The sequence below is a fragment of the Taudactylus pleione genome, unplaced genomic scaffold, assembly GCF_031769625.1.
Source record: "Taudactylus pleione unplaced genomic scaffold, aTauple2 ptg000513l, whole genome shotgun sequence".
Lineage (NCBI taxonomy): Eukaryota > Metazoa > Chordata > Amphibia > Anura > Myobatrachidae > Taudactylus > Taudactylus pleione.
Window position 1 is genome coordinate 2,756,807 of NW_028284915.1, and position 15,584 is coordinate 2,772,390.

Consider the following 15,584-nt stretch of genomic DNA (forward strand, 5'->3'; position numbering starts at 1 on the left):
TTGATAATGACACATACTATATACACCTCTAATGTATAATGTTATCTATTTAATATTTTGACCATCTCAAAATTTAGTACTACTTATGTCACAAATGGGAGGGACCGGTCAGACATTGTTTGCTCACTATACTGTAACTTGTATTGTTCTTAGTAAGCTGTGATGCAGTTGCTAAGGCCCTGATAAAGATTCATTATGAATCGAAACATTGGCGTAAGCACTTATCGGCACATAAGTTGTGAATAAAAGATTAAAATTTACCAAATCTGAAAAAAAGTCTGGAGAGTGCCTTTTTTCCCCTAACAAGGGAAGGTGAAGATGAATATATATATATATATATATATATCTATCACACACATACACACGCTGGTAAAATCTGGAACTGAATCCATGAATTAAGGCTAGAAAATGTTTTTGATGACAAGATATAAAATGTAATCATCTGTAATTAACATGTAAAATGTCAGCACTAACATGTAGTTTATATTTTTTGTTTATATTATCAGTGTAAATTAGAATATCAAACCTGCATTTCGGGGAAACAAATAACATTGAAGTGTGAAGGACATTGTCCATGTTCTCCAAGCAAATCAAGAACTGTAAACAAAAATAATAAAAGAGGTAAGCTATTGTACATTTTAAATAAATATAACAAAATGTATAAAGGCCAAAGCATTGACAATTATACAGAATGCACCATACTGTACAATGCTATACATGATAAATCCACTTTGTGAGTGGTTTTCCCCTTTATGATCATCCTGGGTTTTCAAGTTTGTCTGTTTTTTGGACATTTTTGCTTAAGATTACCAAGGTAGATTTTAAATATTTTTTCACTGGAAAAATAGAGAATTATTTTGATATAATTTACTATAAGTCTCTCTTACACAGCTCTGGGACTTCCGTCTGCTGAGGGAAGTCTTTGTGACATCTGTATATTTTTGCTTCAGATCTGGGACAGCACATAGCATTCCTGGCATCCTGGCATCCTGTCTAGATTAACTAGCTGATAATCATTGCCAGTACATAGATGGAACAAGTAGTGTCACTGCTGTAAGAAAGTGCTGACACAATTTTCTTATAGCTTGTTCCAGGTCACACTGTTCAGCCTTTTTAAGTCCTATGTTGGTTGGCAAGTACTTATCATTTACAGAGGGCTATCGTTCAAAGATGTAAATCTGAACCAAAACCATAACAACCAAACAGACAATTCTATTAATTGTCTATCCCTCCATTATACATATAAAAGCTCACATGATTGATTGTTATGGTTTTAATACAGAGTTGCACCTACAGTATGAGCAATTTTGCTGTATACTGTAACCTTTACTTACTTTTAATAATGTGAGTTTATTTCCTTTACTAGAGATTCTGATTTTACTGTTTGTTATATTTGAGCATTGTTTGTGAATTGTCACAGAAACTTAAAGTATAAAAAGTGTGGAAAAGTTGCTGTAAAAATTCATTCATAATAATTATGAACTACAGTATAATGAGGAGTTCAGTAAAGCAACTGCACATGATATACATAAACACAATGGAAAATTATGTGCATGCATTAATGATGTACTTCCATTGTATGAAACATTAATTGCAACTGGAACAATATCCTCCATGTCTATATGTGCAAGTATTCAGCCTTGAACTAAAGTACTGTGAAAAGGATTTATTAAAAAAATAAACACCAATAATGCTATAAATCTTGCAAAATCACTACATTTGTTTTGAAAGTTGTAATCAAGTGACATATGTTTGCACATTGCCATAAGCCAAAAAAAAATGATAATGTTCTAAGTGCCCAGACATTTACATTGAAAATATGTGTACTGTATTTTTGTAAAGTCAACATTGTTGTCAAGTCAATGTGTCCAGAAAACTAGTTGAATAACCTATCTATGTCATGACATTACTGTATGACCTTTAATTGTCTTTTGCTTTAATTTCATAACTAGAACAGTTTTTTTCTAATAGTAGTTACCCTCCAGATTATTTTCTCCTCCCTCCTTTTTTAGCAATCTCCACTCAGCACTACAGTATTCCTTTTTACTAAAGTGCTAACATACTAATATATTATTATTATTATTATTATTATTATTATTATTATTATTATTTATATGGTGCTACAAGGTGTCCTTAGCACTGAACAGAAATTAGACAAAACCATTATATGAGAGCATCAATACATGAGATATAATAAGATGGCAATTGACATAATTACATATATAACCAGAGGCAGGACCAGGGGCGTTTCTAGAGAGGAGGGGGCCTGTGTGCAGTCTCCGCTACGGGCCCCCTCCTCTCCGTCCGGCGGCCGGCTGCGCACTGAGCAGTGCATGGCCAGCGCTGCACTTATAGACTCTGGGCACTAAAGTGTGCCCAGATGCTATATCGTATGCGCAGGTCACCGGGAAAATGGCCGCGGCACCCATTTTCCCTTTACTGCACATGCGCAAATGAAGGGAAAATGGCCACGGTGGCCATTTTCCAGCCATTTTTCACCGGCGCAGACATCGGAGCCGATATGGGACTCCAGAGAGGTAAATTTTATGGGTGCAGGATGTGCGGTGCGGGCCCCCCCTGGACCCAGGGGCCCGTGTGCCCCACACACCCTTCACCCATTATAAATACACCCCTGGGCAGGACTGAGTCTGGAGGATTGGCTTATGGAGTGAAGAGTAAGGTAGTGTGACTCACAATGGTTTGTAACAGCAAGTACCTGCTGTTCCAATACACAGTGTTTAGGCTTTAGTAATGTAAATACTTAAGTAAAAACAATTGAAATTCAGCAGAGATAAAAGAAAAGAAAATTAACTTTTAAGATACTGAAATTGTGAATATCTGTATCTAGTTCAGTGTGGGGGGTTGTAATTTTATAAATACAATATAGTTTTCTTTTATTTATGATTACTTTAATTTTCCACTATCTCTTGGAAATAACACTCTTTATTATGTCCATAAAGGAAAAAATAAGTACAGGTTGAGTCTTCCAAATATTCTGAAATATGGATTTTGTTTAGCATGACTGAGATAGTGAACCTTTGCTTTTTATTATAAAAAATATTGTATAAAATTACCTACAGGTTGTGTGTGTAAGGTGTATATGAAACACAAATGCATTTTGTGTTTAGATTTGGGTCCCATACTCAAGATATCTCATTATGCTATGCAATTATTCCAAAATACCCCTGGTCCCAAGCATTTTGGATATGGGAGACTCAACCTGTATCAATACCCTACTTTTTTTCTAAAAATGGAATGATGAAATATATTACTAATTAACCCTCCAGTATTATGTAAATGTCACTGAATGCTGTTCTTAACTATATATGTAATGAACATTGCCTAGGGAACAAATACTATAATGTTTAAATAAAAATATAATTCCATTGTGGAAAGTTATGAACCATTCACTGAGTGTTACTAAGTGGCAATTTACAAATTTGAATTTATGGACTTGACCATTTAAAAAAGACTAGACATTAAATATAAGTTCCCCTTTATTAAGTAGCTTTTAATAACACTCATATTAATACACATGTGATGTAATGGTTGCAAAATATTGATAGAACTGGAAATGGCTGACACTTTATTTACATTTAGTATGCTGTGCAGCTGAATGCAAGGTTTTGCTGTCTGTTATAAGCCGAATAGTCTGCCTTCATGATTACAAATGGATCTACAATATCTTGCATTGTAATAATTCCCTGAAAAATATCTATCTATGATATGAGTAGCTCTACTAGTTTTAGTCAACTTGTATTTTAGGCTATAACTTGAATATGTAAGTGAAAAATCAGGATATATTTGCAAGGCGCACTGCAGGTAGCTGCAATGAACCACATAGAACCACCAATTCTAAATAAAATAATCCAAACACATAGGGTACATTAAACAGGCACTTTCAAATGTTCAGTGTAGTCTTTAACATCAGAAATTGATATTCTTGTCAAACATTAATTTCCATATAAATCCTCAATAGATCTTTAAAATCCAGAAATCCTCAGGGATACAGTATATGTATATAAAAAAATACAACATGGTATAATAACTCCAGATATTAAGACAGCCAGTAGGCAGGAAGAGGAAAATGTAATATAAATAAATAGTAACCATCTCAGGGTGTAAAAGTGGCACACTGATGGAGGAGATAGCCCTCTCTCTAAGAAAAACGCTCATTTCCCCAGGTTCATGAGATGTACTATATAGGGTGTCCACTTAGAAGCAAATATTTACTCTCCTCCAGCAAATGAATCAACATGTAACAAGGTATTTACTATGACCACCTTGTTATGTCTTCTAATCTGACTCTCCTAATCTAAATTTACAAACTAATTTGCAAATTAACATATTACGTCATTTTCAACATTTTACTTTGTTTCTATTATGCATAATAGGCAAGTAGATACTGCTGTAGTCCATTTTCATTCCAATAAAGATGACCCTCAAAATAAAAGTTGGACCCTCAAAATAAAAGCTAACACTATTATAATACAAAGTATTAATTCAAGAATTTAAAATTGCAGTGATTTCAAAAAGTGACAGTTAAGCTATGAAAGTTTAAAATACAGAAGTATTTACAGAATTTGCAAATCCAACCACAAGCCATAAATAAACTTTCTATTATTGAGAAATCAATGTCAGGAGAACCCATCAGGCAGCCCCTAATGCAACCATGACATTGTGTAGGTGGCTTCTTGTTTTTCATTTTTAGCCACACAACCAAGCATACTGTCAGTGCTATCCCAGCTGGTGGGGAGTGGGGACCTTCATTTTCAACTCGTGCAATAAGCAATTTCTTCCTAATCTAAAGTCTATGTAACATGTTCTATGCCATTCTGTGTGTCTGATTAGGATCAATTAAAGGAAGATCAGGCTTTGTGTGCTAGCAAAAAAAAAATGCTTTGCATATCTGAAGCACTGTGTGTTAGCGGAAGAAAGGAGGATGTTTGTCAGCCTTAGGGATAATGACTGGGGAGAAAAACAGTTAGACATATGACTTTGTGATTGATTTGTATTTTGAAGACTTTGGCTTGTGAAACATTTTCATTTTTGCTCTCTTTATTTAAAGATTACATAGATTACTTCTTATTTCAAGGACATTCTTTGGAGAAGTTGTAGCTACAACATAACTTTTTTGTCTACTGATCTTACCCCATCCTCCATAATATAGAGATCACTTCTAGAAATACAGTGACCTATATTAAGGGTATCTGATTCATCACTGCCATCATCTCTAATGGCACTGGCAGACAATTCATCAACAGTAACAATATTATCAACATCATCACACCGCACAGAACTATATTGAAAGTGATATTATTTAAGTCCTTACTGCTGGGGGAATAGGGATGCTATCAGTTTTGGGATAAAAAAGAAGAAAAGAAGAAAAAATAGCAAACAAAAGTAACATCATCATCATCATCATCATCATCACCAAAACACACTTTTATCCTTGATTATATATTTAGCTAAATATAAGGTCCCTCTTGCACTGCTTCCTCTCCTCCTCTGCATTATAATACTATTCTAAAACAGGACCTTGCATTTAGCTATTGAGATTTGGGTAATTGCATGCTTTTAATATGTAATGCTAGGTACACACTTACTGGACACAATAGATCGGTCAGCAGGCCGATCTGCCATCTGAATGGCTAATTGCTAAGATATACACACTTACCAATTGGCTGCTTGATATGTCTGTCCTGACATCACAACTGGGCAGGCATTTACATTTGCCCACCCAGTTGTGATATTAGCTTTGGCAGTTCCTGCAGCCAGTGTACAGGTAGTAAAAAAATATGGCAGGTGCCTTAAAATGACAATATTTTGATAGCATTCACAAAGCTTACTGCCTATTCTTCCAGAGATTAAATTTATGGCTATTGTTACTCCACAAATGTATTTCTATAGCTACATACCATCTCAGAAGTTTGGTCAAGAAATATTTATTGCTACAGGAGCTCAAGTTCTGGAAGATGGATGTTTAACCATTAAGTTACCAAAGTTATTGAAAAAGCAATTTCATGATTCACCTAATGTACCACTGGACATCTTTGTTAGGCTAATACTCAATAATTAAGGTGCATAACAATTTTTTGAACAATGTAACTATAACAACGTTGTTATCGTTAAATCGTTTGCAAAATCGTTCATCTTTTTAAGCTGAACGATGAACGATAATCATTCACGTTTCTAGTTTGTAGTTCATCGTCCATTCTGACTGTCCAACAAATGATTTTTGTTCAGAAAATTGTTCATGTTGTGCAGAATGAACAATAAACGATGAATGATTTCCATTCACTGTATGCATGCTTAAAAAATCGTTCATTATTTTAGTAACCAACAATTTTTAGTGAACGATTTTCATTCACTTTTTCAAGGGAAAGTCTGAACAAAAATTGTTCACTAAAATCGTTGGTTACTAACATCATTGTGTGTGTATGCAGCTTGAGTGTTTTGTTAATACTGGTGGCCACAGTTTAGTTGTTCATCAATATATTAGAAATTGTTCTGTGTGCTCAGAAATAAACTTCTCATACATCACTATGTGGCCTACTGTATGTCATCCTTTGTCTACCTTCTGGTTCCTTGTTGGACATTTGTGTAAACTTTATCACAGATCTTCCAGTTTCCAAAGGTTTTGCAAACATATTTGTTTCTGTGGATAGATTCTCTAAAATGCACATCAGATTAATGTGCCTACTGCTCCTGTGTGTTTTTAAAGTGTATGTATAGATTCCATGGGTGCCCAAATGACATTGTCTTTTATACCCCTTTCACACATAGCCTAAGTACCTGGGTTTTTGATGATGCATACGCACAGACCCAGGTCTAGACTACTGTATGCATGAAAGGGGCCAACCCATGTCAGAGTCCCATGTCCACAACCCTGCTTTGTATGAGGGTTGGGGGCTGAGACCCTGAAAATTTCTGGGTTGATATACCCATGTATTTCCTGGGTCATTGGTGTGAAAAGGGCATTACAGGGGCCCACAAATCACTTCTCAATTTTGGAAGACATTCTGTGAAATTTTACATATGAAGTTTCAATTATCATCAGCGTACCATCCAAAAACAAATGGCCAAACTGAAAGCGTTAATCAATGTCTTGAACAGTATTTCATAAATTATGGTAATTATTAACTGAAAAATTGGGAAGAATATAGTATCTTTGGCAGAGTTTGCATTTAATAATAGTCAACATACATGCACCTTGTGCAATCTGTTTTAGTGGATTTTTGGTTATCAACCTTAGTGTCATGACCAGGGTTTCTCGGCATAGGAGACGGCGGGTATTACCCATGAGGGCGCTGTGGCATGGTTCTTCTGGTGGAGGGGCTGGTGTCTGGTGGCAGGCATTGGCTGTGTGAAGTGTTCCACAGGCACTGTGTCATTCTGCTCGGGGTAGGCCTGGTGTTGTTTCCATTCTGCTCTGGCATGGGCACCGCCATCTTGCCTCTGGTCATGTGACTTAGCTGCTCCAGTCCTGGCATGTGACATGCTTTCTCTGACCTATCATGATTCTGCACTGGGTACTTAAGGGAGTTCAGAGCTTCTCATGGTTGCCAGTGCAACGTGTTTCACAACGCATGCTGTGAGAGAGTTCCTGTGCTCCTGTAACCTGCCTGTTTGAGTGCTTGCCTGTGCTCCTGCTTGATCCCAGCTTCCAAAGTAGCCTGCACCGCTCTGCCTGCTCCCAGTCTCCTGCTGGAACCATCCTGAACCTTCTATTTACCATCTCCCTGCCAAAGGACCTGTGTGTACAGTTAACCCTGAACCTACAATGTCTCCATTTACCTAGCTCTCTGTGTTCTACACTGAGCCATCTCAATACAACTCTCCACTTTATTCATCAGCTGCCACTATTCTAATTACTCCATTACCTCTCCGGATTTCACCTCACCAGTTTCAATCAGTACTGTTTTCCTGTCTGCAGCCTTGCAGTAACCATTTGGATTACAAAGACTTTTATTTTGTTCTGCCACTACCTGAACATTACCTATACATACTTCACTACAGTTTCTACTCATCACTCTCCTCTTAATATTTTTGACTTTATTTTATTATCTGTGTACATGTCTGCAAGTTCTCCCATTAAAAGACCCACTTTTCAATTTAAATCTGTTCAGGTGTCTGCTCCTATTTCCACCCCGGGTCCACAACAAACTCAGATCCTTACACTTAGTCTTTTTTGATAGAGACATATTCAAGTTATGTGCCTACAGTGATGGAATTACACAAACAAATTATGGAGACATGGGCAATTTCAATCCAGGCATAATTCACAATCATATAGAAGACATATAACACCTCCATCAAATGTGGAAGGAGATAAGGTCAGGTTATCTACAAATACAGATGTCTCCTCAAGCACTATTTCTGCAGTTTCACCAAACAGCCCTTCTTGGTGCTCCTGGTCCTGTTTGACTAGGTTTTCACTAAGCATCTTTTTCACATGTTTTTAGCCTGAAAATGCATCTTCACGAGACTGCACTGATTAATTAGATATGTGACACTTGTAAATTTGTGGCTAACTAGGTCTGAATCTATATACGATGCAATGACCACAGCATTTTTCCTCGCCAAGGTCCATTGTGCTTAGTATACAGATTCAGTCACACACAGATATACAAGTCTCGCATATCAAATTAATCAGTGCAGTCTTCTGAAGCAGTTCGTCACATTCTTTTGTGACTAAGGCGATTGGTGCAAGCTGAGTCGCGCTGGACCTGGTGTCTCACTCACGGCAGACATCTTGTGCTGAATGGCATATAGAGGCTAGGTTATGAGGAAACATCTGTAATTTGAGGAACTCTCAAACTTTTCTAAATTTCACTAATCGTTTTATTGGATATTTAGCTGTATTGTAAGTTTCCTCTCCAGTCATGGTGTAACTACAATTGCCTTTCAATGAGAAGAATTCATCCCATATTCCATTTTTTTCAAGTTAATAAACATGGTTCCAGCTCTACTCCTATCTCTTTGTCTCTAGTCAAGTATTTAGATGGATTCCAGTAGATGAGGGAAACTTTTTTATATTATTAAATGGAAAGGATATGGATTCTAAGAAAGTTTCTTGCAGCCGCTGGCCAATGCTCATGCTCCACATGTTATCCAAAATGCTTTATAAAAGATCTGTGTGAAGAGGGGCATATTGTCACAGCTAGCATTATATATTAGAGATGAGTGGTTCATTTTTGCTGAAAACTGTGGTTCCGAGTCTAACAGATCACTTTGGGGTTCTGAGTAGAACCGAATCCCGGCTCCTGTTATTAGTGTTCATTCTAGCACCCTGCAAATGTCACACCCTGTGTAGTACCTCCTTCCTGCCTGGGGTGTCGCGCTCTGCTCTGGTGCTCCTAGCACACTCAGCTAATGCAATAAACTGCTGAGATACAGACCAGAGTGTGTTGAAGCACCAGAACAGAGAGCGACACCCCAGACAGAAGAGAGGAACTGCATGAGTTGTGACAGGTGCAGGGTACTAGAATGAACACATGTTATTGATATTAATACTATAGGAACAAAAACAGGTCCAAGTTACATGATTTTACCTGTTTTATCAATTTTGAAAGCAATCCAAAAAAAACAAAAGCAAAATAGAACACAAAGCACGGTGGTTCTGCTAAACCCAAAATATGATGAAGATTTAAAACCAAAACCAAAACATGGGGGTCTGTGCACATCTCTATTATATACAGGTATGCTCTATATACAAACCAACTTGCTAGTGAATGGAGCCATGCTCCCCAGTACTTATAATGAGGCTTCACCTAGCAAACAGTGCCAGTGATTGTTCCCAGGGGCATATTTATAATTGGTGCAGGGTGTGCGGTGCACATGGGCCCCTGGGTCCTGAGGGGGCCCACACCCTGCACCCATGTTTTCTAATACTGACCTCTCCCTGGTCCCGCACCAAGTGTCTTAGCTCTGCACAAAATGCCGGAAACTGGCTGCCGCGGCCATTTTCTCAGCATCTTGCGCATGTGCAGTGAGTGTAATGATGCTCTGGTCAGCCGTCAGTCTGCTGCCGGCCACCAGAGAGGGTGGAGGGGGCCCTGGACAGGGAAAGCACACTGGCCCCCTCCTCTCTTAATACACCGCTGATTGTTCCATATACCTGCTCTGAACATACCCACAAACCTTCTGTAAGAAACTACAGCTTCTGATCTTTAACTATACTGTGATCAGTTTTCTGCCTGCTCGCTCTTTGGGATTATTATATACCGACCTGACCTGTCGTACAACTGTGCTCTACTTAGCCCTTGTCTGATTCATTGCAAACAACTGTGGACCGAATACTTGAACTGGATATATGATTACAATTCTATCTGACACATACAGTATATGATATTCAGTGCATTTAAAAAGTATCTGTTTTCTAGACCACACTGGACCAGTATCTGTTTTCTGGACATATCTCTGCTAAACAATTATAAGATTGCTCGATAGATATATTACATTGTCATATCACTATGTCTTGTAAATTGGAGTTCAACTTTCAAAATGGTAACTTATCAATATTGCCTCTGACATCAGAGCAGAATGAATTGACTGTCATCATCACAGCTCTGTCAATAGAAAATATGAATTTAGAAAAGCAAAAGTATGACTTTATGATGGCATGCCTGTAACTATGCCCCGCCTCAATAATTACTTTTCAGCTTCTTACACAGCACATTTATTTTGCTTGTAATGCAGCTGCTCTATAACCACTAAGAACTTAGGGCCTGATTCAGCCTTGGGAATAGAGGGCCTGATTCAGAGCCGGACGCTATTTGCGCTCGCTCGTTCAGAAAAAGGGGCTGGCTATTTAAATTGAGCGCTCGCTCTTTGCGGCCTGTTGACGCCTCTATGTCTGAGCGAGCGAACGAAATATGCACTGGCTATTTTGTAAACACGCCCCCTGGCCGTTCGCATCATACGTCATCTCCGCTATTTATTAGATTAATCGAGTACGTCGAAAGGCGTCTGAACTGCTCGCAGTGCTTGTGGTTGGATTTTCCTACCGCAATCATGCGAACAGTTCAGGCTAAGAAACAACCAAGTGACGTGGTCGATGATGCTGCTTTGTTAATTATGCACACCCTTAAAACGCCCGTTTTGACCGTTTGGCACGCCTGCGTTCGGATCTCCACTCCCCGTTTTCAAGCACCTTCCCCTGTTACCACCCACAAACGCCTCATCCTGTCACTCAAATTAGCAGGCACTCGCTATTTTGCGAACACATGATTTTCGACCGCACTGACTGGTTGGCGCATGCGCATTACGACCCATACGCATGCGTAGATGTGCGAACATCGCTCAGAGCGAACGAGCGGCCTCTTACGAGCAACTCTGAATCAGGCCCAGAGTGCGAAATAGCACTTAACTGTGAATTTGGACAAACCATGTTGCAATGCAAGTGGTGTAAATACATAAAAAAAATTTTTGCATGTGGGGTAAATACTGGCTGCTTTTGAATGTAGCCTACAAATACTGCACAGCTTTATTATTTCTCTACAATTTACATGTAAGTTTGGACACCTCCCTTCCAAATCTAAATCTTTCTGCATATTTTAAATCTGCCCCACCTGCAGTGCAGCATGGTTTCACCAAGATGATCAGCTGAGTAAGATATCTCCATTTCCAAAGTTGAATCAGGCCCTTAAGATCATTAGAGAAGTATTAACACATAACTTTACAAAAGAGACAAAGCAAGCATTGCAATCATTGTATTTTGGGGAAAAGGGGTATACTGTAGTATTATTGTTTTAGGCAGCTGAAATAATAGCACATAAAATATATTTTTTAGTAATCCATTGGCATGTCAGTCAGTTAATATAATTTTTATACTTTTTTTTAATTCTATAAATACAGCACATTAATACATATGTTTAATTCTTATATATGTATGTTTAATGTGTATATATATATATATATATATATATATATATAGACAGTAGAGCAGGGGTTCCCAACCACAGTCCTCAAGGCACACTAACAGACCAGGTTTTAGGGATATCCATACTTGAGCACAGGTGACTTAATTAGTGCCTCAGTTATTTTGAGCAAACCATTTGTGTACAATCATGGATATCACTATAACCAGGACTGTTAGTGTGCCTTGAGGACTGAGGTTGGGAATCACTGCAGTAGAGACAGGATGGCACTCCATAGACTGAAAGTATGCTGGTTAAAACGGTTCTTTAATGACGTTTCGAAGTTTCCCCCTTCCTCACGGACAGCAGTACAAATAAAACATACACATTGCAAATATATAAAGCCAGACAATTACTGAACATCTCCCTCACCTGAAAACCGCCGGCGTCCGACTCCACGGATTCGCGCCCAGCAGACTCGGCGCTGAGCCCGTGACGTCATCAGCCGGGGTGCAGCTGGCCAGGGGACATCGTGATTTATTACATACATAATAAACACAACACAGAACATGAATTAATACAAAAGACAATGGACACAGCGGAGATAATAAAAACAATGGCAATAGGCTGAGGCATATAATTATAACAAAGATTCTCATAATTAACCCTGTCACTCCCTGGGGAAATGAATATCTAAATTAGAGATAACACTGCAAACCCTGGGTCTCATTGAGACCCCTGGGTGCAATGGTGTCTAAAATATGTATCCATCGGCTTTCTTTCTGCATTAAGATTTTGTTTCTATTACCACCCCGCACAAGAGGAGATACATGATCAATAATGATAGCATGGATTGATGCCACCCCGTGCTGAAACTGGGCACAATGACGGGCCAAAGGTTACTCACTACTCCCACTCCCCAAAGCCTGCCGTATGGCGGTACGATGTAAAGCCATGCGCTCCTTAAATTGTCGCTGAGTTTTACCAACATACGACAGGCCACAGGGACAGGTGAGCATATATACAACAAACATGGTAGAACATGTCAATGCATAATTAATCTTAACTCTTTTTGTCATCCCCATACAGGGAAACGGTTTACCAATGGTTAAACCTCTACATGTAACACAGCCCAGGCACCGATGACAACCTACCCGAGTACTCAGGAAATGTGTAGGCTGTACTTGTCGATCTAGCCCAGTTATGTCTAAACGCATAACACGATCCCCTATATTCCTACTCCTAGTAAAACTAGGTAGGAGCCTAGAATCCTGTAAGGCCGGTACCCTAGCAAGTATTTTTTTTAATCCCCAATCTGTGAGTGCCGGGTTTTATGGTTTTTGTATATATATATATATATATATATATATATATATATATATACATATATATATATATATATATATATATATATATATATATAAAAACACCCACTTTCACCTTTCTTTGGAGTCTCCGGAGTACTGCTTATGTGCTGTTGTTTTATACTGAGGGGAGTGATCTCCATCCATCTGAGGGCACCCAGAGCAAGGTATAGACCCTGTTGGGGACTGCAGAGTGCCGGGCTTTCTGTGCAAAATATATATATATATATATATATATATATATATATATGTGTGTGTTGCATGGATTTTCTTGGTACTAATTATACATATATTAGTGAAAAATTCCGGTTAGTTTTAAAATCTTTAAAAATAGACAAGTGTTTTGTTAGCATTTTAATTAGTTGATGAATTATATTCTTGATACATTCTATACAATGACAATTTGCATTAAACCATTAGCAGGAGAATCTACATGCTTTAAGAGAGTTTAAAAAGGCCTTTACATTAATTATATTTGCCAAGGTTGAGTCTGCTGCACCATTCTCAAAAAACACCATACAATTCTTTTACGAATACATAATTTTCTTTTACAAAACTACAAAAATGCAAGCGCAAAGTGCATATATTTTTATGCAGATACACATACGTAGGTGCATGTCTACATTGCACGACATTTTGCAGAGTTGAGCTCTCATTTGGTAATGCACATGCTGGAAAAGTCAAAATATAATTTAAAGGTTCTGTATTCTTAATAATTCAATTTCTCCTCCTAAAATATGTCTTGTTGGCACCCCATTTATGTTATAAATAACTTATGATAGGAGGGAGATTTCCAGGCTAAAGTTCTTATTCTGTCACATTTGTGTCTTATTTTTATTATTTTTGGTATTTGTGTTTCTGTATATTGCAGATGGCATTACATTGAATGCATTGGGTGAAGCCTTTGAGGATATATTAAAATTAAAGTAACTTTGAGAGGCTAAACAATTTCCCAGTAAATTGTCTATGCCAAACCAATACTCTCATTCAAATATCTAATTTCTCATCCTGAAATTTTTATTTTTTATTTTCATGCAATTTAAGTTTATCGATCTAGACCATGCAGCAGGTGACACCCTGGTCTGCCCAACCTTCTCTGCTAAGTAGCGTATAAAATATGTAACCCTTGAGGTCACTTCTATCTCGACGTTCTAATTTGTGAGCAACATAATGAAAATATGCATTTGTACTACAAATCTGCATATTGGCTACATCATTAATTCCTTTTTACAATAAAATTTTATTAGCTTCTGTAAATGATCAGTTTGAAACATTGGAGCAGTATATTTTGCTATGGCTTAAAGTTATATAAACATTATATAGAGTCTTCGAATAGGATTTCTGGAGCTAATCTATTCCTAACAGTTTTATCCCATAGTTAAAAGAAATGGCCAGAGGGGCCAGATGTGAAGTGGTAATATTATGTTACACTTGTGTTACAGATGGTATTTTTCAGTAAGGCTTACCCTGTGGCTGTGATGTTCACTCTTGAGAAGAATTAAACTCTGGGAGACATAACCATAAATTAGTTAGCCGCACACGAATAGGCCTAAAGCAAAAATGAATGTGTCAGCTATTGTGATCCCCACACCTTGATTAGATAATGCTAATTTAACCCATTCATGTTTTCATTATAGCTGCTCAGCAAAGTTATGCCAAAAAAAATATACTAGTACTATATTAATCACATGAAAGACATTCTTTCTACATAAGCCATTAGAATTGTTTGCCATGCTAAAATGTAGAAATTAGACTTGACGTGCTTTAGAATTATAAGTATCCTTACTGTGTCTGGCAGACATAATAGAGCTATCCATAGATTTAAGACAGAGTATGAAAATAGCAATCTCCCTATATCCATTTTCTCTCTAAGCAAAAAAGGCATAATCTAGGGAGAATCAAATAAAACCATATGTGTAACAAATTGCTCAATCCTTTATTTAACTAGCCAAAGGGGGTAACCTAGGGAGTGGCAGCCCATTGCAAATACTATATAGCAAGAGACCTTTTTAAACTTAAATTTAATAAAATATTGACTGCAGATATCTTATTTACAGAAAATACTGTATGTCTAAGCCATCTAGTAATTTTCAAAGTATAACTACTAATCCGATTGTCCTAACTGTAACTAGTGGGTGATAGAAATGTAATTAAGGGTGACATGCATATATAGCAATGGACTGTTATCTCACATTTATACCCCTTTTACACCAGAGCAAAAACATGGGTTTTTGCTGGGTCTACCCGGGTAGCAGCTCAGTATAAAAGGGTCCCTGACAAACATCCCAGGTCAAGTGACCCAGCAATCCAACCCAGGTAGCTACCAGGGTCAGACCCATGATGGACTTGGATAATGTTA

At 37.7% G+C, this 15,584-nt stretch overlaps 1 protein-coding gene across 4 annotated transcripts in view; it reads left to right on the forward strand.

Moving 5' to 3' along the window:
• SPOCK3 (SPARC (osteonectin), cwcv and kazal like domains proteoglycan 3) overlaps positions 1-15,584 on the forward strand; it is a 434,224-nt gene that overhangs the window by 341,419 nt on the left and 77,221 nt on the right. For all 4 annotated transcript variants that reach the window (XM_088450291.1, XM_088450293.1, XM_088450292.1 and 1 more), the window contains one exon: positions 507-621. In XM_088450291.1, the coding sequence (XP_088306417.1) occupies positions 507-621 (115 nt within the window). The remainder of the gene's footprint in view (positions 1-506; positions 622-15,584) is intronic.